Raw genomic sequence first — 26,525 nt, forward strand, 5'->3', positions numbered from 1 at the left:
ACTTGGATATTCAGCGCAGATCTCGCGATCTCTAATGCGATTCGATCGGAAGAGATGAAAATGGGAGAAAATGGGGGTAGTGAAGGTTGCGGAGGGAAATTTTCTGGCAGGACGTCCTGCGAGGGCTAGAAACTAGGCGCTTGGCTCGCGATTAGCATGCAATCGGGGGCTCCCGATTCTTCGCGATTTCGATCGCGAAACGATCGTTGGAAGAATCCGAAGCCGCGGATACTCCGCGTTAGTCAACCGTCAGGCCACCCCCGCCGCAGCTGTCATCTACGCAGCCCCACGCAGATCCACGCAGCTCTCTCTCCCGGTACGGCTCGCCACGCCGTCGCTACGACAGCCACGGCCTTCTGCGTCGCGTTTCGCAGGGGCCGCGCGGAGAAGATAACGAACATAATGAGAGCGGGGGTGACACCGACGGAGCTGGAGGAAGAAACAAAGTAAGAGGAGGCGAGGCGAGGCGAGAGATCGGAGCGCGTGGAAGCGAGAGACTTTTACGCGAGCCCGCGTAATAAAACGAAAGAGCGAGAGAGAGAGAGAAGGATAGGGGACAAGGGAGAGAGAAAGAGAGAGAGGAATCGATCTTCGGCACACAGCACAGGAGAAGAGAGACGAAAGAGAAAGAGAGAGAGATAGACTTACGGCTTCCCGCGGTGGAGCGGGGTAGCGTCCGTTCGTCGTCGTCCGTTGGCGAAACGTCGTCGTCAGCGTCGACGAGAGAGAGAGAGAGAGAGAGAGAGAGAGAGAGAGAGAGAGAGAGAAAGAAAGAGTGAGAAAAGGAAAATGAGAGCGAGAGCGATCTCCTCCGAGTGTCGTAACTCTTCGATGTAACTCTCCCGTTTACTCACGAGCGAGATCGAGTCACAGTCCCAAATATCACTACCGAGGAAAAACCACCCCCGAGATCACGAACTATCCTCTTCTTCTTCTTTTAGGCCGGCTGTCCACAACGGCGAACTGCTGCGGAGGCTGCGAGCCGCTCGCGGATAATAAGAGAGAATAAAGAGAAATAAAGAAAGAATGAAAGAGAGAAAGAGAGAGAGAGAGAGAGAGAAAAGATAGAAAGGAAGAGCGAGAGAGTCTCTCTCTCTCTAGCGGTTTCTTATCTCGCGTTCCTCTCGCGACGTTACATCGATGGGTTACACCAATCGAGCAGGTCCCACAGCGGTATGACGACGGTGGTGCAACGACGTCGCGACGACGACGACGACTACGACGATGACGAGGGTTGGCAGCGGCGGGACCAAAGCGACGAAGCGCAGAAGAAGAGAGAGAAGTAGGCCGGTTAACCGTTCAGGCCGCACTGAAGAGTCGAGCGAGCCGCGGGTTAGTGAGGGTGAACCGGCGGGCGGCCTGGCATCCCTTCCTCTCTCACATCCCTCCGACTCTCTCTCGCACCCCGCGCTACGCCACCGGCCGAGCACTCTCAACCCACCCCACAGCCCGTCGCCATCCCGCCGTCAGCCACCCGATCTCACCCTCGCCGCTATCTCGCTCGCTCTTCGTTACATCGCTCTACTCCAACCCGTCGGCACGACGGATTTAAAAGGACAGTTTTTGTAATAGGATAATAATAGTGAGTAATAATATAGTAGTGTGTGTAAAAAAAAAATAGTATCGAGAAATATTGTAGTAAGAATATAAAATTGTGATAAACTATAATAATATGATAATACTATTGTATAATGTATTAATAAAATAGAGTAAAATATACTTGATTATTAGATATAAATGATTTATAGATGTTAATGTAAAAATGATATACACAAGGATGCGAAATAATATCAAGAAACGTTATAATAAAAATAAAATTATGATAGACTATAATAATGCAATAATACTATTGTACAATATATAAATAAAAAATAGATTAAAATATACTTTGTTATTAAATAGATGATTAATAATATAAAGGTTAATATAAAAATAATACACACAAGAGAGGGAAAGAGAATGCGACATGTAAAATAGTATCAGAAAAAACATTATAATAAAAATAAAACTATGACAAAGAATACTATTTTATTATTAACTATATTAACTATAATAGTATAATAAATTATAATAACATAATAATTAGGAATGCACCGGATATCCGGAAAGAATCCGGTATTCGGTATTATCCGGCATTTTTTATTATCCAACCAGATAGCTGGATATCATTAATATCCGGGAATATATCTGATTGAAATTTGATAAATTGATTTTTTCTTATATAAATTTTAGAAATAAATATGCATATTCATGATGCTATAATATCTTATTCATTATTGCAAAATTACAATCTTTTTCTCTATAGGTCTTTTTTTCAGAAGATACTTTCTCGGAATCCGGTCGGATATCCGGAAAATGTTGAATATCCGATTCGAAGAAATTGCCTTCTCGGATATTCGATTTTACATTCTGTCCGAATAGTCAATATCCGGTATCCGGTATCCGGTAATTTTACGATCCCTAATAATAATAATTAATATTATTGTACAATGTAAAATAAAATATAGAACAAAATATACTTTGTTATATGATTTATAATATAAAAACTAATATAAAAATACAATACACAAAAGAATGCGAACATATAAATAAAGCAAAGGAATAATTCTCTTTATTAATCTTTACATTCATTTAGAGATGATTCCAGAGTGACTCTCGATAGGATGTCTCTTAAACGCTAGCCGTAAGCGAAATTTCCGCTCGTGGCGCATCCCTTTGACACCCTCCCTGATAATTTAATTACTCCGACGTTTTTCAGTACAAAGGGAAAGCGCATCGTCAATCTATTTAATAAAAACGTTGAAAATCAATTCAATAATCTACGAATCGATATACGTGTATAAACAGATGCTTAATCTCGGTAAACCAAAAAACTGTTTTTAAAAGATTAAACAGTCTGCAATGTTGCAAGATGTTTTACAATCTAATCTTCATTTTCATTGGGATTCAATGAAGAAGAAAAAACACGCGAGATTTATTGTGAATATACAATAAACAGAAATTAACAGCATAAAACATAAATCGTGCTCGAGCATATTTCGAGCATATGAGAAATGAAATTATCGAGAGCCAGGAAGGAAAGCAATGTCATTATCAATTATTCTTGAATTAAATGTAAGATAACGGAAAAACAAGAAAAAAGGAAGAAAATCAAAATGAAATGACATGCAGCATAAAAGAGACCAGGGCTTTTGATTAGTGATTTTTAGAAAAAAGTGGATGCCTAATTTTGAAATATTATGTACGTTATAATATACTTACATGCTTTAGGTATTAAAAAAATATTACTCATAAATTCATCACATCATAAAAATAAGTTATTTAATTTTAAATGAAACTGCAAAAATGTGATAATTAACTCCGTGTTTGGTTTGACCGTCACGCGCTCTAAGATTGGTAGTAGTATATTTACGTGTATCATGGACAACACATATAAAAAATACAATTTATATTTTAATATCAGTTCTATATTTTGAAAAATAATAATAATGGTATTAATTCAAATAAAAAAGTTATTTTAATCATAAAATACGTAATTTATTTTTTTACCGTAATTTCTATATGAAAAATGAAAAACATATATATCTACATGAAATATAATATATTTGTAAGTATATTTTCTAAAAATATATTCTCTAAAGTATATTCTCTAAAAATGTATTCTCTATTAAAATTAATTGTTATCTAATCTCATTTTATTTTTTGATCAATCTATCTCACATTGCCATTTTTAATAAAAGAGATTGTATTCACAAACTTTGTCAGGTTAATGATTAATTAATTGTAGCACAGATTTTCTAAAAAAACATGTCACTTTCTATGAATATAGGGATATCGCTATAATAATGCCAAAGACTTGTCAGACAACAAAATAGATGATAAGAAAAATTTACTTATACTACTTCATTTTCTTAAAAATCGTTATACATAATATACAATGCTTGTGCAAATCATTTTATATAAATTAATATATCAGCAATCTACAGTAAAAAAAAGAGATTTTTTTGCCCTTATTTTAATTAGATTTTCTTTCTTCTGTTTGAGTTATAAATATTTTGATAATCCATCTCCAGTCTTCTCTACAGACTCTACTTCAGTTCCATACTTTAAGTTTTTCATATCGATTGGCGTAATCAAATACGTGATATTGTATACTTGATAAGAGATCGGATAATGACCTATAATCTTGGCCAAAAATATTAGGCATTTATATTTTTTTATTTATCTATAATTCTTTTATTTGCATTGTTATTTATAATATTTACTGAAAGAAAAATATACTAAATTTTAATGAATAATTAATTTTAATGAATAATGTTTGAATAATACTAACGTAACATTTATTTACAGAAAATACATATTTGCTAAATAAAAAATAATGGTTAAATCAAATTTATTGATTTTGTAGCAAATAAATATATGTTTACATTTAATAAAGTAAAAAATATTTTTTTTTATAAAAAAAAATATTTATTAATATTATTAAAATTCATACATTTTTCTCTTAATGTTGGTTATCGGTATTATACATAAGTTTAAAGGATTCTTGAAATAAAGGATAATTTACAAGAAATATCATAAATCAATTTCTAAGCTAAAGCTTAAATAATGATTAATAAGGTGCCTAATATTTTTGGCCAAGGTTGTAATATATGGCATACTTTTCTCAATTACAACATCGTTCTTTATCTTACGTTATAAAAAAAGTGTAAACATAATTGCGTAGCATTTGCTAACGACTTAAGTTACAAACGATTCATGCATAATTATCACGTGTATTCCCTACCGAACATAAGTATCTATAAATATAGAGCCAAAAATATGATACCTAATAATCAGTGTCTTGCCGATTCTCACTCTGAATCTATCAGAATCTCTCCACCGAGAATATTCAGGTGCGTTTTTACGTCATTAATTCGCAAGAACGCTGATTGTTCGGAATTAGCGAATTCGATTGCTTTTAAGGATATTTTGGCTCTACAATATCGGCGAGAAGTATCAATCAAAAAATCAGTTCAAAAAGTCAATATCTGCTAATATTAGCAACAAATTTTTGTCATAAATTTGTTCTGAATTGCAAAAAAATAAAACAACAAAATTTGATTTATTATTTATTTTATGCGAAATGACCACATTTTGCTGCAGTTTATTAGAGTTTGATTTAATTCGTAATGCTACGATCTTATCAAATTTGCAAATAACTACTACAAATGCAATTTTATACAAGGCTAACAAAAAATTAAATAATTTTTGCACCAATAAGAGAATTATGTTTAACTTTTATACAGATACTGTAACATAATATTAAAACAATTTCTGAAATGTTTATATTTCTGGTAATGTTTTGAGATGTGACAACGTCCTCTAAGGCAGTCTAAGGCTGTAATCACACTGGTCGATTACGGTTGCAGGTTGTCGGTTTTATTTTAGCTAATCGAATAAATTTCGCTCGCATGATGCAGCGAGTGCAGGTTAACTGCAACATAATTGATGAAAATAGAACCGATAACCAGCAACTGTAACTGGCAACCTGTAGTGTGATTACAACCTAAGGATGTATCCTGATCCTCTTCGTCTTCAGAAGCGGTTAAATCGACCGTGTTTTCTACTTTGTACAGAAAAATGAACTTCGTAGTGTTCGGGCTTATCCTGATATGTTGCCATGCTGGGGCAATTGAGATAGACGATAATTGTAAGTAGATACCTATAGTATTTTCTTCTCCTCTAATATTTCTCTAGACATATATCGAATAGTATTTCTCCGGAAATATATTGTTCTTACAATTATATCACACTATGTTTGTCTATTTTTGAACGATCTACTTTTAAGCCGCTTATTTTGGAAGATTCTATTTCTCATTTGTCTGTTTTGAATGGTATTTCGATTTTTAATACAGAAATTTTAGACATTGTATATTTGAATAAGTCTATTTATGAATGTTTTATTTTTGTCGGTCTATTCTTCATATAGATCGATATCAATTTCCTACAGATCTTTCTGTGCTTCGTGTACTTTTTGTTCTAGTTTTTTTTTTAACACTTCATCAGAGAGAGGAATTGACATCATCATTATGCAATATCGACATCCTTACTTATTGTATTTAGCGCTGATTGATGCATATGTTTAGTTGCAGCTATACAGTTTGCCGGACCAAAAATAAATTTAGAAAATTTCTTCGAAAAGTTTAAGTCTTTACTGAAAAATGGAACCAATGGCCTCAAAATATACGGAATTCCGATTTGTGATCCGTTCATTGTGAACAAACTGCCCATCAAATATAATTTATCTACTTTTGTGGATAACATAGAGTGCGTATCAGTTTGAAGTAACACGTTGATCGCTAAAGCATCAATATACTTATCCTTAGTAGGTCGACAGAGAATGTTATCACGATTATAATCAATATCTTTTACTTGATTTTGTATTTTTTAAATTGTCGCCATATATTATGCAGTAGAATTTATACACTTAATAAAAAGATACAATGAATGTGAAAAGTATTTATACAGGGAAGATTTTTTTATAAAAAAAACCTTATTGATAAAAAATGAACTTTAATTAACAATTTATTAACAATAAATACATTCTTCTTTCTTAATATAAATAAAAGTTCTTCGCAAAAATAACTGTTTAAAAGCTAAATTTCTCGATTGTATTTCTTCTACGATCAAAAGAATATACTTTTTTATTTTTGTGATTAATATATTTTCATTACACAACTTTTTAAGTAAAATAATTTAAAAAATATGTAACTTATTTTATTTTTTGCTAATTAATGTTTACTTTTTAAAAACAAAGATCCTTAAAAAAATATTTTTTTTGTACGAATACTTTTTGCATTTAAAAAATATAATTTAGTGAGGAGAGATTCCAAGCGGAAATAAGTCATTATGATATCAAAATGATGTCAAAATGATTCCAAAATAATCATTAAAAGTCATTTTTTATCATTTTTTATTCATTTTAATGTCATTTTGACGTTACCGTGATTTGTTGTTCTGCTTGGGATCTCTCCTTATTCTTAATTTAACATGTCTTAGTTTAATCATGTATTACATATGATATGACAGTTTTAGTATCATAAACGATACATTATTAGACGAAGTAAAGAACGAAATTTATTAATGACGACTGGTAAATTTTTTATTTTTTCTTCGTGTCTTCAGCTTCAAGGGATTTCTTGAACATTTTAACGTGAGTAGTTTGGCCTCGTATATTGTCAATAGTGCTAAATTCAAACCATTTGATTTGAATGCCTACATAGATATAAGCTGGCCGTTGATAATCGCGAATACTAATTACTCCTTCAAAGGCAACATCCTTAACTACGATGTTTATGGAGGTGGAGATATAAAGTAAGTATTTGTTCCTTTTGAGAGAATTTAATTATCATATTTCGATCGCAATTTTCTAATATCTATGGCACACGAAAAAGAATCTTGCTGCCAATTTTTGCATTTTATTATTTATCAGTAAAAGAGATAGAAAAATTTTAATCTTTAACGAATGTATATTAATTTCAATTAGTATTATCATAATAATATATTGTGATTACCTTTATCGTAATTAAAATAAATAATTGTTTATTATCATTAGCATAATTATAATTGATCATTATTATCATCATTATTGCAGTGAGAAAGATCGCTGACTTTCCTCGTAAAAAACACTCGTTTTCTGCTTCATCTATATTTAACTACAATGCTTAAAATATGTACGTGAAAAAAAACGGGAGCTAGAATGACTGACAATGAGTTAGCTGTTTTTCATTCAGCGCTTTATCAGGCGACGCCAACTGCGACAAAGTGCGTTATTAAATCGTGAATTTATATGTTTCGTGCGAAACACGCGATCGCGCCGATCCGCGATCTCGCGTTCAGCTTTCTTACGGTCGGTGGTCAAGCTCACCTTTAGCAAATGCGAAACTCAATTGAGATTGCTTTGATGGAAATTTCAACGGGATTTTTTTTAGATTTAAGATAATTTATCGTTCCATTATTAAATTGAATGATAAATTTATATTTAAATGAATCTTTTTAACATGCACAAAATCAGGAAGAAAGATCTTTTTGATGGCGTTTATTTAAAATATATAATAATTAACTATTTTTTGTTAATAAATACTATTCCTTTATAATTAAGTTCCTTTCCAAAATTATGTACTGTAAAAAGAAGTTTAGTTATAATTATCAAATATTGAGTGAAATAATAATTTGTAAAGGTAAAATTATGTTTAGTTATTATCTCGATATTTATTTAAAATTATTTCATTCGATATTTGATGGCTATATAATTGGTACTTTTTTTAGTGCAAGACACATTTTATAATATTTTTCTTTCTATTTTATTTATTTCTATATTTTATCTATTTCTATATCTATATATTTTATTTCTGTGCATCTCGATAATTTTTTAAAGTAAAAACTTGAGCTCCCAAAATCTTTAAAGCTACATAGGTATATTTAATTTTTAGTGGAACCCTGTATAACTTCAGAATTATTATGAATGTTGATTTCAACTTGAAGAACAAGCATATGCAAGTTCAAAATATAGAAACAAAGACTTTCTTGGAAGCATTAGATGTAAGTAATTAAGTTGTAGTTTTGTCAATTCTTTTCTGGATTTTGCGATTGTTGCGCTCTCAGGATTCGCATCTATAAGCGATCAGATTAATACAAAAATAATATCGAATATAAAATAAATAAACATTTACATTAACATTAGATAACTTTTTGAAAAACAAAATACATACATAATTTTTAAAATTCTATTAACGATTTTCATATTGTTCTCAAAATAAAGAATAATTCAAATTAAATGTTAGAAGTTAAAAGAAAAATGATGAAGAAAATCAAATAAATCGCTCTACCATTTTATATTTCAGATAATGGATTTTCTTGATCAGTTTTCTCATGTAAATGTAAGCTTATATTACAAGTTTTCTCTACAATGTCATTGCACATTTAATATTTAAAAATTTTGACGAATAATTTATTAATTTTTTCAATACGTTAAATAATATATGTTAATTTCTTGATTACATCAGTTATTATGCGAGAAAATTGTTATTTATACGATATATCAAATTAACACTGCCACATTTCTTGCCTTTCAATTTGCATATATAAAAAGGCGACCCAGTCACACTGCTACTAGCAGAGATATCGATCTTCTACAAACTACTATTATAAAAAAGATTTGAAAAATCTACATCTCATTTTGTTGAAAAAAATTATTATTAAAACTTTTTGACTAATAAGCATATATTTATAAATAATGAAAATATATATAAAATAACGTAAATTATAAAAGGATTAAGCAGATAGAAAAAAAGAAATAAGTTGACTATGAAAAGTCGACTATGAAAAGTCTAATCATGAAGGCTCCATAAAACACTGATTTAATTGGAAACACCGATTTCTCTAATCGATTTTAATAAATTTATTTTACTTGAAAAAAATTATAAATATGCAATTATAGGAGTTTGACATTTTACATGCAACGGCTCCGTAGAGAAGTTTATTTAAATCTCTCAAACATTTCTCAATGAATTCGATTGTATGGAATAAAAACAATTAATTTTCTATTAAAAAAAAATTTTCTATTAAACAATTAATTTTCTATTACTATCTAATTATTTTCATTACTAATTATTTTTTTGATTTCTAATAAAATTTTCTTTCCTATCATCCGCAGTTTAACGCAACGGCCTTTTGCAACGATAAGGACATATCCGAAATATTCAGCAAGACGATCTCCGATGTTACGTCTAAGTTCACCGCCCAAAAGATCCAAAAGATTGCGTATATTATTAATAACATTGTCATATGGATTCTCAACAAATTTCTATTAACTATGACATTTCCAGATCTATTGAAAGTAATAGGTTTGTAATACTTTTCTATCATGTTGGCGCCACGCTATCGTTCAATCAATCATTTCTACAACGATTGATCCCAGTTGAATGATACAAATACATGATAATGCACTTAAAGAGTATTTGTTGATAATATCGTCAAAGACAGAAAATTTTTAACGAAGCTTATTTTGTATTAAATTTATTTCTGCAATACTAATAAAAAAGTATAAAAATCGCAAGCGTGAAAATATTTCTTTCCTTTATAATAAGATTTTCGCTTTCTTTATAAATTTTATTCTTTATGTTATTTTTATACTAATATTAAAAATAGAAAATCGATACCAATTAAAAGTAATATAACATTAAATTAAAAATAAGGTAATACTAACATAATTTGTAAACAAACTGTAAGAACATTTTTTAAAATAAAATTAATATTTATGATATATTAAATAACACGTATTTTATTCATTTATCTTAGAATTTATCTTTTAAATATTATTTTTATGTTATTTTTATGTTATTTGCTCATTTAAGTAACACATAAATTACATTACTTTGATACTAACAAATGTCAAATATCATTTTAGCACAAAATATTTAAATTAAACATATTGTAATTATATTATGTTAAATTAATACTTGAATATGTTAAAAATTAATACTTTAATATGTCAAAAAAAATTTTAACAAGGACTTAAATAGATCAACATAAACATAAAATGTTTTCTATTGTGTGTGTGATAAAATACGAAAGAAAAAAAAATATGCCTTATATTATGTCATATAAAATTTCATAAAAAATTATTTCTAAAAAATAAATGTGTAAATATATTTTTTGTCTTGCACAGGTAATGAACAGACTTTGAAAATACTATACGTTCGCATGATATCGCATTTATCAGAAAAAAAAGATTCGATAAATCTACAATACAATTGAGGGAAAACGAGAAAGAATTTAAGATTCAATTAATCTAATCTTTTTTATTATGTGCGTATTGTCACAATTCTTCATTTTATCGTGCTATCTTATATTAAAATGTCGCTACAATACAATTAAAATTGAATTATTTACTTATTTCAATTGTATAATACATAAATTTATATCTGTTCTATTGCATAAAATAATATTTATCATATTACAAAAATCTATATTTTTGTTATAAGTATATATTTTTTCAGTTAAATAATATTACGAATTCATAATGTTATCTATAATATCATTTATGTACGATATTAATTTTTTTTTTTAGAGAGTTTAGCGAATACTCAAACTCTATTCATTTAAAAAGAAATGTAATTTTAACTTTTATATTTTTATACAAATGTGTCAAATATTCACTATTAAATTAAATAACACTATTGAATCAAATAAATTGTCATTGCTCATAAAAAAATTTTAATTGTGAAATAAAAAATATTAGAAAGACACAAAATATTCTTTTCCATAAAAAAAGGTTTAGTAATAGTTACCAAATATTTAATGAAATAATGTTAATTAAATGTTTGAATGATTAATATGTATAACTGAATAATTTTTTACTTTCTTAAATGTTTATTAAGTTATAGCTTATTAATGTTATCTGCATTTATATAGATATTATTATATACAAAAATTTTTTTTTAATGTATTAAATGTGCAGAAAATCACATATCGATTAAAAAAAATTTGTACAGTATTTTAATTCCTGCCAAGACTGTGCATTATCTTTACATACATCACTTGATTGTTACACAAGTTGCAGCATAACAAGCTGATTTATAATCTAATCTTCAGTCTAATCTCTGGTTTTGATAAGAGACGCAGGACTCATTATAAGAAAACAAATCCATTACGCCAAAATAAAATTAATCATAATAACATAATTGCAGTTAATTGCGCTTCCTATACATATACACTACGCGACGTGAAAAATCATGCCATTAACAACAACTACTTCGAGATTTTCAAGAAAACTCAATGGAATTTTTCAATAAAAGAATAATGAAAAATACATAAAACTTTGCATGTTTTCGTAAGAAATCAAATTTCTTAACTGAACAAAGATCGAATCATTATATGATATGCGTAATCAATAAGAAACCTTGATTCGATATCAGCGAATTGTGCCTATAAATACGTCCACATTTTCTTCAGCTCGCAGTTTTGTTTGTGCTGTCTAAACAAACGCAAAGTTGGACGGTTGTCAAAATACTGGTGTAAATCAACTTACGACGAACCGTATGTAAACAATACATGATTGTTCTAGGCCTTGAGGGCCACAAAGTTTTCATAGATAATAAAAAATATACAATTTCAAGCACAAAAGATACTAAACACAAAAAAGTGATGAATCAACTAAATTTATTTAACTAAATTTAAATGAAATTAAATTTTTTTCGGCTTCCGTGTCTCTTAAATATCCGCGTCGCAGAAAGATGCGAAAATATATTTGATTGCGAAAATATATTCGATGTTTTTTTACGATAATAATATTGGCTAATAATAATAACGAGAATTTGTTAGCTTTAAGGCTGGATAAGTACTGTGACAGCATAACTAATAATAAATAGACCATATTTTCTACTTCACGCAGAAAAATGAAGCTGCAGGTAATGTTCGGGCTGATCCTAATCTGTTGCAATGCAAGGGCAATGAAAATAAACGGTAAACAGATATCTATATTTTTTCTTCTATAATTCCCTTTATTTCTCCTATATTTCTCTAGAGATACATTTCTCCAAGCTAGTGATGCGCAATTTTTTTAAGAATTATTTTCAAAAGGATATTTTTAGAATCTTTAAAATCAGGACATTTAAAATCTTTCGGGCTGTATAATTTATTTGCTGTTTATTTCATTTGTATAAAATAGAAAATATGATTTTATATTTCCGGCTATGAGCCAAAAATTCACAGATAAATCACATGCGACCCAAGCAAACCGCAAGTTATGCAACACTGTACCAAACGATATTTTTCTAAAAGAGTAAATTGTTCATATTATTTATTTCATGCCTATTTTTATATTGTCTATTCTTCAATCTGCAGTTAAATTATTTGTTTTTAAATATTCAATTGTTTTTTTTTAATACTTCTCTTGAAATATTATATATTTTTAATTAAAAAATCTTAAAAAATTGCATATATTTAATAATTGCATATATTTAATAATCTATTTATCGTATTATCAGATTATTATCACGAATTAATTATTCTTTTATATTATTATAATTTTCACAATTTTACGCTTTTATTATTAATACGTTATTAAGAATATAATTAATATTATTAATTTTTAAGACTATTTTTTTACTCATTTTTTCAAAAATACCAGATATTTCTCTCTTTAATAATATTTCAACGAAAATATAAACCTTTGCGTAAGCTAATAATAAAATAATTGTTATCTGCAAAATTTATATAAATTTTATTTTTCCTTAGCAGAGCCGTTTGGAAATCCGCTGATACAAGATGCTCTCGAGAAGTTAAAAAATACTTTGAAAACAGGAAACGAGAAACTTGGAATTCCGATTCTTGATCCATTTAAAGCGGACCGGCTTGCGATTAATGTTAATGAGGACGAAATAAAGTACGTGTCGTTCAATTTTTTATTATAATTTTTAATTATTAGGTGTACAACTTTGCTTCCGCCGTTTTTTTTTCCGAAATTCGAGGCTTTATTGTAAAAAACTGGTTATACATTTATGATTCAAAGAATTGTCCATCGCTGGCTACTTTCTCCCATCTTTCGGGTAGCGTACGAATCCCGCGTCGAAAAAACTGGTCATCTTTTGAGGCTATCCACGAATCGATCCAATTTTTTACTTCTTTATAAGACCGGAAGTGCTGGTTAGCCAGGCCGTGTGCCACTGATCGAAACAAGTGATAGTCAGAGGGAGCAACGTCTGGAGAATACGGCGGGTGGGGTAGGACTTCCCATTTCAACGTTTCCAAATGTCTTGACCACTTTCGCAATATGGGGTCGAGCATTGTCATGCTGCAAAATTACTTTATCGTGTCTCTCGTTGTATTGCGGCCATTTGTCTTTCAATGCTCGGCTCAAACGCATCAATTGCGTTCGATACCGATCGCCTGTGATTCAGTCGATTTTAATAGTTCATAATACACTACGCCGAGCTGGTCCCACCAATACAGAGCATGACCTTGATCGTCAAAATCACCGTTCTTGAAGCGTTGAAACCACTCACGACACGTTCTTTCACTAATAGCGGCCTCACCATAAGTATTTGAGAGCATTCGATGAGCCTCAGCCGCAGATTTCTTCATATTGAAGCAAAAAATTAAAACCTCCCGCAAATGAGGAGAATTTGGCTCGTAAACTAACATTTTCAATCGAGAATAACTTTATGATGCAGACACAAATCGACTAATGTTTCTATGGGGTTATGTTGACAGATGCCCAAGTTTATTGTATGACGTCTATGATCTATTTATTTCGACCACCACTTACCGCTAAAGCCATCTATAAGAAAACGGCGGAAGCAAAGTTGTACACCTAATACATAATATCTATAATGTGAACAAAAAAAGTTACAAAACCCAATATTGTTTCATTTCATATTTTTTCATTTGAATTTATTTTGTTCATTATATATATATATATATATAGAGCTGTAAATCTGTTCTCGCTTATCTTCTTTTTAGTAAACTGTAAGCATAGTTCAATATTTTTGACAAATACTTTTTTTAAATAGTATAATAGTAACATAGTAATATAGTAATAGGTAATGATTTGCGTCATTTTACTTAAACAAAAAAAAACAAAATGTGTTTATCAATTAAATTTATAATTTTTTAAATACTTTTTAACATTATAAATTTTTTATCTCTTTTGCATATTTTCAGATTGAATGCGAATTTGAGTACGTGCAATGCAAACGGTTTATCTGGATATGATGTCATCAATGGGGATTTGTCCATGGCCAAAGACATTGTCTTATCGCTTCATCTTTCATGGCCATTGATCACCGCGAATACTAAATACGACATGAAAGGCAAAGTCGACAATTTCGAACTTTTCGGCAATGGTGACATAAAGTGAGTATTATTCGTTTCTTAAAGATTAAAAATTTAAACCAATATCTACAATTGCGACGAACTTAAAATTTTAAGAATTAAAAATTAGATCAACAAGAATAAATCGATTAAGAGAAATAATACAGGTCTACACAAAAAAGAATCCTGTGCTGGGGTACTTGCTGGAAAGCCGGCTATTTTTATATATTTTGAGTCGCTGAATATGAATCTGAACATTAAAATAGGACATTCATTTAAAGCGAAAAAATGACCCATTTTTTCCCATTTTAACTCATTTTTTCACTTTAAATTGAAAATTTTCTCTGGTCCTATTTTGTCAGATTCGTATTCAGTGATTCAAAATACATAAGAATAGCTGGATCTCCCAGCACAGAGTACTTTTTTTTGTGGGCTTATGTAATCTATTTTCGACCAAAGCGGATTTTAATGCTTATTGATACTAATATGCGTTTGCAAATACATTTTTTTCAGTTCTGTAAATTGCGTCGATTACTTATGTCAAATTTGAAACTCAATTATAAACTGAAGCAAATTAAAGCTATCGCAAAATTAAATTGATCATTAATTTTAATAATGATGTTAATAAGTTAAAAATCTTAAAAATCTGTAAATAATTTATTGAAAAAAATATTACTTCCAGAACGCTTTGACTGAAAATAGGATTATTTCTCTTGATTGATTAATTTTAAGAATTTTATTAAGTATACAACTTTGCTTCCGCCGTTTTTTTCTGAAATTCGAGGCTTTATTGTAAAAAACTGGTTATACATTTATGATTCAAAGTATTGTCCATCGCTGGCCACTACTTTCTCCCATCTTTCGGGTAGCGTACGAATCCCGCGTCGAAAAAAATGGTCATCTTTTGAGGCTATCCACGAATCGATCCAATTTTTTATTTCTTCGTAAGACCGGAAATGCTGGTCAGCCAGGCCGTGTGCTATTAATCGAAACAAGTGATAGTCAGAGGGAGCAACGTCTGGAGAATACGGCGGAGTAGGACTTCCCATTTCAACGTTTCCAAGTATGTCTTGATCACTTTCGCAACATGGGGTCGAGCATTGTCATGCTGCAAAATCACTTTATCGTGTCTCTCGTTGTATTGCGGCCGTTTGTCTTTCAATGCTCGCCTTAAACGCATCAATTGCGTTCGATACCGATCGCCTGTGATTGTTTCAGTCGGTTTTAACAATTCATAATACACTACGCCGAGCTGGTCCCATCAAATACAGAGCATGACCTTGGACGTCAAAATCACCGTTCTTGAAGCGTTGAAACTACTCACGACACGTCTTCTTTCATTTTCACACAAATTCTTTCACTAATAGCGACCTCACCATAAGTATTTGATAGCATTCGATCAGCCTCAACCGCAGATTTCTTCATATTGAAGCAAAAAATTAAAACCTCCCGCAAATGACGAGAATTTGGCTCGTAAACTGACATTTTCTATCGAGAATAACTTTATGATGCAGACACAAATCGACTAATGTTTCTATGGGGTTATGTTGACAGATGCTCAAGTTTATTGTATGACATCTATGATCTATTTATTTCGACCACCACTTACCGCTAAAGCCATCTATAGGAAAAAACGGCGGAAGCAAAGTTGTACACCTAAATTAATTAATTTTAAGATTAATTTTAAATAACGAATTCCTTATAAGGTATTTTCCACTTATTTTATCAATAAATATACTTCTGTTATAATTAAAATAGATATTTCTATATATCTTCATTTAAAAGAAGTATCCAAATTATTTAAAATATTAAAATTGATAATATATTGTATATTCAATTTTCAGACTGTCTGCGCAAAATTTCGTTCTCAACACAGTAGTTACTTTCTTATGGAACGGTAGTTTGAACTCATACTTGAAAATAAAGAACATAAATTTGAAACTTTCTTTACAGAAGCTAGATGTAAGTAAACAAAAATCTATCTTTCTTTCTTCTTCTGGCGTAAATATTCGTAATTATCATTGATATCGTTGAATGAAATTTCTAGAGTGCGAATTATTCGAATACAAATCAAATCGAGTCAAGTAAGATTTGATTCGATTCGTATTCGAATAATTCGATCATCAATTCTGATCATCTATTTTCGTATTTATTTTTTTCCTTTCAATTGCTGACTAATATTTTCATCTATTATTTGCAGTTTCAAGCGACGGGTCTCTTTAATGACGAAGAAACATCTGCAATATTGAGTGCATTAATTTCCGATATGGCACCTGAGTTAATAGGCAATGAAATGATTACAAACAAGATTGTTGAACTTATCACAAAGAAGACTGACGATTTTCTAGCCACTAAGACGATCTTAGAAATAATAGAAATGCTCGTTTAAGAAATTTTTCATCATATTAGCTATGTTTAATCATTTTGTACAGTTACGATTTTAATCGATAAAACGATATGAACGGATTGACTATGAAAGATTTAGAACATGTCCATAAAATGATTATATTCTAAGAGAAAACAAATGCAATTAATAATTAAAAAAATTTATGTTTTTCTAAATAAATTAGAAATGTGTTCTCTAAAATCCTTCCTGTCTTTTTTCTTTTATGCAATAATATAGGCAAATTAAAAAAATGTTTATTCATATATTTGTTATAACTAAAATTAAATATTAAGCTGTTCTAGCTCGTTGTTTTTGGACCTATAAAATGTTCTATTTACTTGTAATATTGTATTTTTTTAATGTATAACATATTTGTACATATATTTATATATATTTTACATATATTTCATTCAATGTCATTACAAACTTTAAATAATTAAAATTGCTTTGATTTAAAATAAAGATTTGATTTACTGATGGTTGGATACATACGATGCAACGTAAGAAAGTTATAACTTTGTCGACTTGCAAAACACAAATATGAATCTTAATTATTATTATAAGAGCGCAAAAAGTTTGCATTTGCAAACTATTTTGAAAAATAATCACGTTAAATTTTCTAATTTGACTTCTAAATTAATTTTTGATAACATTTTTGAAAGAGAGTTTTCTTTTTAAATAGAAATTTTATAGAATTTCTCAAATAAAAAAGTTTTCCGTCTCAAATCTTTACATGTATAATAAATTATTAAAACCAAAAAGAGTAAGTAATTTAAATTCTATTATAAAATTAATTGACTTAAATTAATTTAAAATTTATAAGTAATAAATGTATAAGTAATAAATAGAAATAAAATGAGCAGTACATATATTTTATAGAAATTTACAGAAAATATAAATATATAGAAATTATGACACATAAAGACATGTTTATCAAGATTTTTTGCCTAAGTGACAATTTTCAAATTTAATTTAGCACGTATTGCATGCGTATTCATAATATAGTTAAAGATAAACGTAATGTATCAACTTAAAGTATTATTAAAAATATAAAAATATACATTATTCTATTATTACATTTAAAAGTATCTGCGTAAAATTTAAATACAATTTTCTTATTAGTTTAAAAATTATTTAATTTTTTGTTTGCCTCATTCTTATGTAAATGCTCTGTAGTATTTATTTACAAATTTGATGAGGAAGTCGCATTACGAATAAAATCAAATTCTTTATACATTAATAAAACTCCAATAAATATTCGTGCAAAAGTTTATTTAGATCTATTTACTCGATTAAAAATTATTTATCTAAAACTACAAAAAAATATAATAATTGCGCTGCATAAACAGTTACAAACCAAAAAGAATTTGTTATGTTTTGTTTCTTGCAGTTAATTTCGAGACATACATATTTACAACAAAATTTACGGCAAATCTTTTTGACTGATATTGGCTGCGTTCAGCAGAAAAAAATCATTGAGCGCTCACTGATCAGTTCTTATAAGTAGCTAGAACAACAAGTCATGTCAAAATGATTCCAAAATGATCATTAAAAGTCATTTTTCAATCATTTCCGATTCATTTTAATATTATTTCAATATTATCATGATTTATTGTTCTGCTTGGTTTTTTTTGCTAAAGGTAGCTACTATTAATTAATATCTTCTGACTGATATTGTAGCCAAAAAGTCCTTAACGATTCACAATAATTTCTCACCTTATGGTTGCTCCAGCCGACATTTAGTGCTCTTAGACAGCCTTTTCTTCTTTTGTTCCTCTATCCGTGGCACTTCCTTGACGTATAAGGCTGGATTCACATCTTGAAAAACGGAAAGCAGAAAAGCAGAATCCAATCAGAACTCGCGGAAAGACAGAAGCAGAAATGTACCGCTTACTACTACTGCAAGTTCTGATTGGCTTCCGCTTTTCCGTCAAGGTGTGAATCCGGCCTAACTTTCGCGAACACAATTATCCGCGAACGTGTGCGTCGAATACGATACATCGGAATACGCTACATTGCGACGGCATTCAGAACGTTAAGCAAACGCGACGTGTAACTTTTTTAAGGAAGCTCAAAGTATTGTAGATAGATGCGCGAAGTTACAATCCGTGAAGTTAGCGAGTTACGAGTGGCAGAGCAATTATCGAAAGTCGCGCGACTAACTTCACACGCCAGGAGCAACCAGTGATAGGGGTTCAGACAGGGAACAGAAAACAGAATAAGAATCTCAACCTATCAGAAACTGTATATTCCACAATATATTATAGATTGAAATTCTTATTCTCTAATAAATAATAATAAGACTCCACAAGTATAAAGCAGAAAAATTTAGAACAAATGAAGGGCTAAGAGCCAGTTATGTAACAAAAAATTTTTTAATTTAGCACATGAAAATGAAAATAGTTACATACGTAATTATTTCGACACCGGTCAAGTCATTCTCAATGTTACAGTAAATATAATTGTAAAATTGTCAGAAATCTATATAGTCAACAATATTTTTTATGTTCTATATTATAAAGTTGCCAGTTAATAACTTAAAATAAACAATCTCATCATTGTAAATTCTCGGCAGTAAAACCATAATAAAATCTTAGATAAAAAGTCGAAAATATAAAAAAGAAGAATGCAAAAGGATAGTGATTCATATCGTGGTCACAAATGTTGCAAGTTAATAACTTAATAACTTAATAACTTAAATAGACCAACTCATCGTTGAAAATTCATGGCAATAAAATAGTAATAATCTAAAAGTAACCGATAACAAAGGAGAATTAATGCGTAAAATTAACAATATACTATCTTGATCAAAAAGTTTCCGGAATTCATTCAGAAAATTCAAAATACAAGTTTTATTCATCAAAAGTGATATTGTTCCCTTCAAAGTACTTCCCATCGACTGCAACGCACTTATGCCAGCGCTTGATCCAGCTCTCGAAACATTTCTGGAACTCTATTGTCAGTATAGCCATCAGAGCCGTCTTCGATTTTTCCATTACCTCCTTTCGGCTGTTAAAACCTGTTCCCCGTAATGGTTTTTTGACTTGATCGAACAGAAAAAAATCGCAGAGAGCCATATTAGGTGAATTCGATGGCTGTTGGATGATATTTGTTTCGTTTTTGGTAAAAAATTCACGGATAATGATGGCACTGTGCGACGGTGCATTATCATGGTGCAAAATCCATAAGTTGTTTGCCCACAAATCCTTTCTTTTTTGGCGAACTGCTTCACGCAAACGTCTCATAACACTCAAATAATACTCCTTATTAACTGTCTGACCTTCTGGCAAAAATTCGTAATATACAATACCGTTGTAATCCATGAAATCCTCGACGGACTCACGACTACTTTTGAAGCGTTCATGCCACTCATAAACGGCTGTTTTCTTTAGAGTATCACTGCCGAAACAGTTTCCCAACATTTCCAAGGTTTTCATACCATTGAATCCATTTTTAACGCAAAATTTAATACAAACTCGTTGTTGCAAAATTCAACTCCATTTTTAAAACTGTAAAAAATCGAAAATATGTGCAGAGATAGATGTACTCAAGACGGCGTAACTTTTACAAATGTCAAGCTATGGTGATAAAATTTGGTGAAAATGTCAATGATAGATGTGGCAACCTAACAAAAAAACAGAACTCAAATCAACTGACTCAGAGCATTACCTGGTGATAATTCCGGGAACTTTTTGATCAAGGTGATATATAAATATAAAAATGTACTTTATTTAATAGTATATTAAGCGCATATAAATAAAAATGAACGCAAAAAAGTTATGTTCCACGTCATAACAACCAGTAGTAATTACTTTAAAAATTGGAGCAAATTTGGAAATTAAATAATAATGAACAAGTGATTTCGACGATGTCGGATAATGTAATGTCAGAAAGGAAAAAACACAAATCGGAAACCAATGATAACAAGAAGAGGGAGAAAGGAGAAAGCTAGGAAGAAAAAAGAAAATATATGATACTAGTATACTAGAATGTATGATACTAGTATATTTCAGGCAATGAGTCCATGTCATTTTGTCTGTTGATTCTAAGTTTCTGTCTTTTTATATGCATCATTTCAGATATCAATCTTTTATTATATGAAGGCTTAATATCCAACATATCCATTTAAAATTATGATTCTTATTCCATTTAAAATTATGATTCTCCTCAATACGTTGATTAGAAATCATAGATGGAGATTTAGATTTTTTATTAATATCTGAAACGTGCAATCTTGTTTTTAACTGTCTCTTTGGCCTACATAACTAATATCACAATTCTTACAAGAAATTTTGTAAATCACATTTTGATTATTCATAGATTCCAGCCGATTCTTTTTATTAAGTTTTTTAATGTGGAATAGTAAAGGCCAACACAGTTAAATATGTTGATATTATGACTATTGGTGTAAATTATTCAAATATTGAATTAACATGGAATGTTAATTGTAAAAATTTTATTATCTTTAACATTTATATTATTAGAATTTTTATTATGAATTACTTATAATTTGTTAATATGAAATTTAATTTTACTTGAAATGGTCGAAAAAATAAAAGGTAGTGGATATTCATTATTTAGAAAGATATTAATAGTATCAATCAAATTATTTTGCTGGAATTGAGGATGACATAAACGAATTATTTTATCTACGACTCCATAAATAACATCTCTTTTGTGGCAAAACGAATGGTATGAAAAGTTAAAGTATGTCTGTCGGAAAAGGTTGCTTTACGATACCCGTCGAAAATAAATTTCCGTTACAATTAATATAGTGTCCACAAAACTTAACTTTCCATCTGTACCGATCTCCACAGTCTAGTATATAAAGAATTAAAAATACCTAAGATATCATTGATATTTAGATGGAGCAACAAAATAATATTCTATTACGTTACAATTTTGCTTCCGCCGTTTTCCTATAGATGGCTTTAGCGGTAAGTGGTGGTCGAAATAAATAGATCATAGACGTCATACAATAAACTTGGGCATCTGTCAACATAACCTCATAGAAACATTAGTCGATTTGTGTCTGCATCATAAAGTTATTCTCGATTGAAAATGTCAGTTTACGAGCCAAATTCTCATCATTTGCGGGAGGTTTTAATTTTTTGCTTCAATATGAAGAAATCTGCGGCTGAGGCTCATCGAATGCTCTCAAATACTTATGGTGAGGCCGCTATTAATGAAAGAACGTGTCGTGAGTGGTTTCAACGCTTCAAGAACGGTGATTTTGACGTCCAAGGTCATGCTCTGTATTTAGTGGGACCAGCTCGGCGTAGTGTATTATGAACTGTTAAAACCGACTGAAACAATCACAGGCGATCGGTATCGAACGCAATTGATGCGTTTAAGCCGAGCATTGAAAGACAAACGGCCGCAATACAACGAGAGACACGATAAAGTGATTTTGCAGCATGACAATGCTCGACCCCCATATTGCGAAAGTGGTCAAGACATACTTGGAAACGTTGAAATGGGAAGTCCTACCCCACCCGCCGTATTCTCCAGACGTTGCTCCCTCTGACTATCACTTGTTTCGATCAATGGCACACGGCCTGGCTGACCAGCACTTCCGGTCTTATGAAGAAGTAAAAAATTGGATCGATTCGTGGATAGCCTCAAAGATGATCAGTTTTTTCGACGCGGGATTCGTACGCTACCCGAAAGATGGGAGAAAATAGTGGCCAACGATGAACAATAGTTTGAATCATAAATGTATAACCAGTTTTTTACAATAAAGCCTTGAATTTCGGAAAAAAAACGGCGGAAGCAAAGTTGTATACCTAATATTATCAATATATCGATAATAAAATAACAATCGAACCGGCAACATTCCAATCGCAATTTCCTCCAAGTCTTGCATTACCATATTTGCAACATTGATGACAAAGATAACTCCATCAGAGTCCCATATATTTGTTTGTAAATTATATTATTAAACATAAAAAACATAGAATTTGAAATTAACCGAAAGCAATTATAAACTCATCTGACGGAATTTTTGTTCTCTTAGATATAAAATCCCATTTCTTAATCGCACTATCAGATCTATAGATACGTTAATAAATAAGGATATTACATCAAAGGAAACGAATCTGAACCAAAATTGATTTAATTTTTAATTTTTCGATAAGGTCAAAACTATTTTTTATATTACTAAGAGCTTCTGATATGGCGTCGTTAATGATATTGTGCAAAAATAGTGATAAATAAATTATATAGTGAACTATTCACAGAAGACAATAATTCTAAGAGGATAGTCTTGTTTATGGATTTTTATTAATCCATATTGCCATCAGTCTCAAGTAATCTCCGATATGCAAATTCGTCAATAAAATTCCTCTCTTTTCATCTGCTAAATAAGCTACGTAACACAAGTATGTTTTTTAGTTGGGTTTTTTGCTAATATTTTATGTTTTAGTGTCTGAAAGCATCATCTCTATCTTAGATATGTAATCGATCTTATTTAAAGCAATTGTGACATTCCCCTTATCTGTCTCAGTAATTAGTATTTTTAGGATGATCTTTTATAAATTTTTTAGATGACTTAAGCCAACCGAACAATAATTTACCATTCGAATCAGTTATGAGAAACTTCTTATGAAAATTTTCAAAAATCGAAATTGTTCTAATAAAATTAGTTATATTGTCCGGACGACCATGTATATTGTTTTCAATATTTTTAATAAGCTCAATCAACATTCCATCAATGTTATGTTGTTCATAAGAAGACCAAAACCCTCATCTAATAAATATTGGACCTCCAAAGAAGTGTCATCAATATTGCTCAAATTAATAAGTCACTTTTCATTTAATGAAAATAATCTAAAGGAGCCGCTTCTTCAAATTCTTTAGCCGAAATATGTATTCTTTCTATCGAAAGCGAATGAATCTCTATTAAGAATATTAATAGATTCAATATTGTTTTATAATTTGTTATTCAAATTATGATTAGGAATGAATCTTCGAAGAGAAATAAAAAATGTTCATAAAATAAAAAATTATTCATAAGAATAAAAAAATTTCTTATTCTTTATTCTCTGTTCCCTGTTCCTTTTATTGTGTGGAGCCTCATATTGTACCTGTTGCTCCTGGTTGCACCTTCATGTACTTTTCGTGCCATGAATAAACAGCTCATGGAAGAAACTTAGAGCATCTATCATCACAACAAGATTGGAATTGATTCCGATCGGAATTATTCAATTATTATATTCCTTAGATTTCTATTGTGTTTTCTAGGGAAAATGAAATAATTTCGATCGGAATTCATTCCGACATGTTTCATGATAGGTATCCTCTTGTGCATACATTTCTAATAGCTAATGAAAATGTGACAATGTAAAAAAATTCCTTATGTTTCTTCCCTAATTATATACAAATATAAAAAAAAAATTGCTCATACACAATTATACAAAATTATGCATAATTGCATATGAGCAATTTTTTTTATATTTCTTCAAACTTGTTTTTTTTTTTTCAAAAACGAACACTGTAAAACTTATACTACCTTTTAATTATTTTTTATGTTTTTACATTACTATTATTATTTCTATTACATTAAAAAATAATTTTACAAAAGAAAGAGAGAAATATGAACATATGTTTCATATATGAGATTATATTCATAAACATACATGTTTATGAATATTTATATATGTTTATACATATTTATACATATTTATGTATGAAAGATTTTTTACTGGGTATATATAATTGTTCAAATATGTAATAAGATGAATGAATAGAATATTTACATTGTAAAAAGTAATGTATTTTATGCTTATCCCCATGTTTTAAATATTTAAAGATGTTTTAAACTTTTTCAATAGACAAAAATCTTTAAGTGTTTAAAAAATGGAGACAAGAACAAAATATTTTAATATCTTAAAATTAAATATTTTTTTTTAATATAATGATTATTTGAATATTTTTACGTTCTATAAATATTTCTGGAATACCCTTGGAATGTTGTTTTTAAAATTTAGGAACATTTTATAAATACTTCAGGAATATTTAGCGTTAATTAGGTTCGCTCCTACTACCCTCGGATAGAAGCATGTTCTTTTTAGTTAAACTTCTTGCATGATTCATTTTTTTCTCTTTTTCTCTCCAACGTGGAGAGAAAAGAAAGAAAAATGAATTAGGTAAGAATTTTAACTAAAAAGAACAGATCTTAGGTTAGCTACTGGAGCGATATATATTTGGAAAATTATGTAGTGATTATAACATTCAGAACAGTATCGGATCAATCCAAGAGTAGTATTTGGAGCATAGTGTTCAGAGTATTGGAAGAAGCAAGTCACGACTAATAACGACTGTTTTCTTAGCTAGGACACAGAAACATTACATTGTCTTCCATTGTGTAAAGTACTTGGAACGCAGTTTAGTTTCATAGTGTAACACCAGAATGCAGTGCAGTCTTCCTTTCTATTATAATTATATTTAGCGTACCAATAATAGATTTATGATTTTTATTTAGACTTAAGTTATAATTTTTTCAGAATTGACGATTTTTAAAGGTTTTATTGCAAAATAATACAGCTACCAAATAACTTTTTGAAAGGTTGGTAACATTGACATATTTTACACGCTTGTATTTAGCTTGTATTTAGCTACTGTGTCGAGCAGTGTAACACTGTGTTGAAATATTTTGTGTAAGTGTTACATTGTGTTACCTATGTACGTCGTGGAAAAACATCCAACAATTCGATGATCTTTGTGCTTAGGCCCTTAGGCCGGAATCAGACTACGCATTGAAGAATGAGATTGAAGATTGAAAAATTGAAGTTTGACCAATCAGAACAAAAAAGGAGCCAAAATTTCTTTGTTCTCATTGGTGAAATTTCAATCTTTAATCTTTAATCTCAATCTTCAATGCATAGTCTGATTCCGGCCTTAGAGCTAATACGAAAGCGACACAATCCGGGCTACGTTCCAAAACTTCCTCTCCGAGGAAAATTTTATTCGAAATATATAGTACACGTGATGTATACTATAGCATATAGAATGAAATCTTCCTCGGAGAAGACATTTTGGAACGTAGCTCTGATAAAATGCAAAAGATGTGATTTATAGCGTTTTCTCTTGGTTACACTATCGCCCACTAGTACAACACTCAGACAATGTATCATGTTTCCATGGCTGGTGGTAAGCGAATTCATTCGATGTATCGTGTTTCCGTGCCCCTAACAGCACAAACGTCGATATGTCGACTGCAAGTTGACTTTGTACAGGTATCCTTCCAATGTCGATTTTAAGACGTCTCGTGCGATTTACGCTT

The 26,525-nt window shown here is 30.2% G+C and overlaps 2 protein-coding genes across 2 annotated transcripts; both read left to right on the forward strand.

Moving 5' to 3' along the window:
- Positions 1–5,622: 5,622 nt before the first annotated feature.
- LOC108694724 lies at positions 5,623–9,895 on the forward strand. Its single transcript, XM_018204366.1, has 5 exons — positions 5,623–5,692; positions 6,129–6,309; positions 7,168–7,356; positions 8,475–8,583; positions 9,698–9,895. Exons 1-5 carry the CDS (start codon positions 5,623–5,625, stop codon positions 9,893–9,895), a joined length of 747 nt encoding a protein of 248 aa, XP_018059855.1.
- Positions 9,896–12,020: 2,125 nt separating this feature from the next.
- On the forward strand, positions 12,021–17,422 carry LOC108694723. Its single transcript, XM_018204365.1, has 6 exons — positions 12,021–12,081; positions 12,437–12,507; positions 13,282–13,429; positions 14,707–14,898; positions 16,701–16,818; positions 17,057–17,422. Exons 2-6 carry the CDS (start codon positions 12,441–12,443, stop codon positions 17,243–17,245), a joined length of 714 nt encoding a protein of 237 aa, XP_018059854.1. The 5' UTR covers positions 12,021–12,081; positions 12,437–12,440; the 3' UTR covers positions 17,246–17,422.
- Positions 17,423–26,525: the final 9,103 nt, after the last annotated feature.

The sequence above is a fragment of the Atta colombica genome, unplaced genomic scaffold (genome assembly GCF_001594045.1).
Source record: "Atta colombica isolate Treedump-2 unplaced genomic scaffold, Acol1.0 scaffold123, whole genome shotgun sequence".
Taxonomy (NCBI): Eukaryota; Metazoa; Arthropoda; class Insecta; order Hymenoptera; family Formicidae; genus Atta; species Atta colombica.

What these genes read in the sequence shown, in the direction of transcription:
- LOC108694723 (XM_018204365.1), top strand. Translation starts at nt 12,441, where the DNA reads ATGAAGCTGCAGGTAATGTTCGGGCTGATCCTAATCTGTTGCAATGCA. An exon ending in GTTAATGAGGACGAAATAAA is followed by an intron (nt 13,430 to 14,706) that starts GTACGTGTCGTT and finishes GCATATTTTCAG; the next exon opens with ATTGAATGCGAATTTGAGTA. An exon ending in TTCGGCAATGGTGACATAAA is followed by an intron (nt 14,899 to 16,700) that starts GTGAGTATTATT and finishes TTCAATTTTCAG; the next exon opens with ACTGTCTGCGCAAAATTTCG.
- LOC108694724 (XM_018204366.1), top strand. Translation starts at nt 5,623, where the DNA reads ATGAACTTCGTAGTGTTCGGGCTTATCCTGATATGTTGCCATGCTGGG. An exon ending in AATTGAGATAGACGATAATT is followed by an intron (nt 5,693 to 6,128) that starts GTAAGTAGATAC and finishes GCATATGTTTAG; the next exon opens with TTGCAGCTATACAGTTTGCC. An exon ending in TATGGAGGTGGAGATATAAA is followed by an intron (nt 7,357 to 8,474) that starts GTAAGTATTTGT and finishes TTTAATTTTTAG; the next exon opens with TGGAACCCTGTATAACTTCA.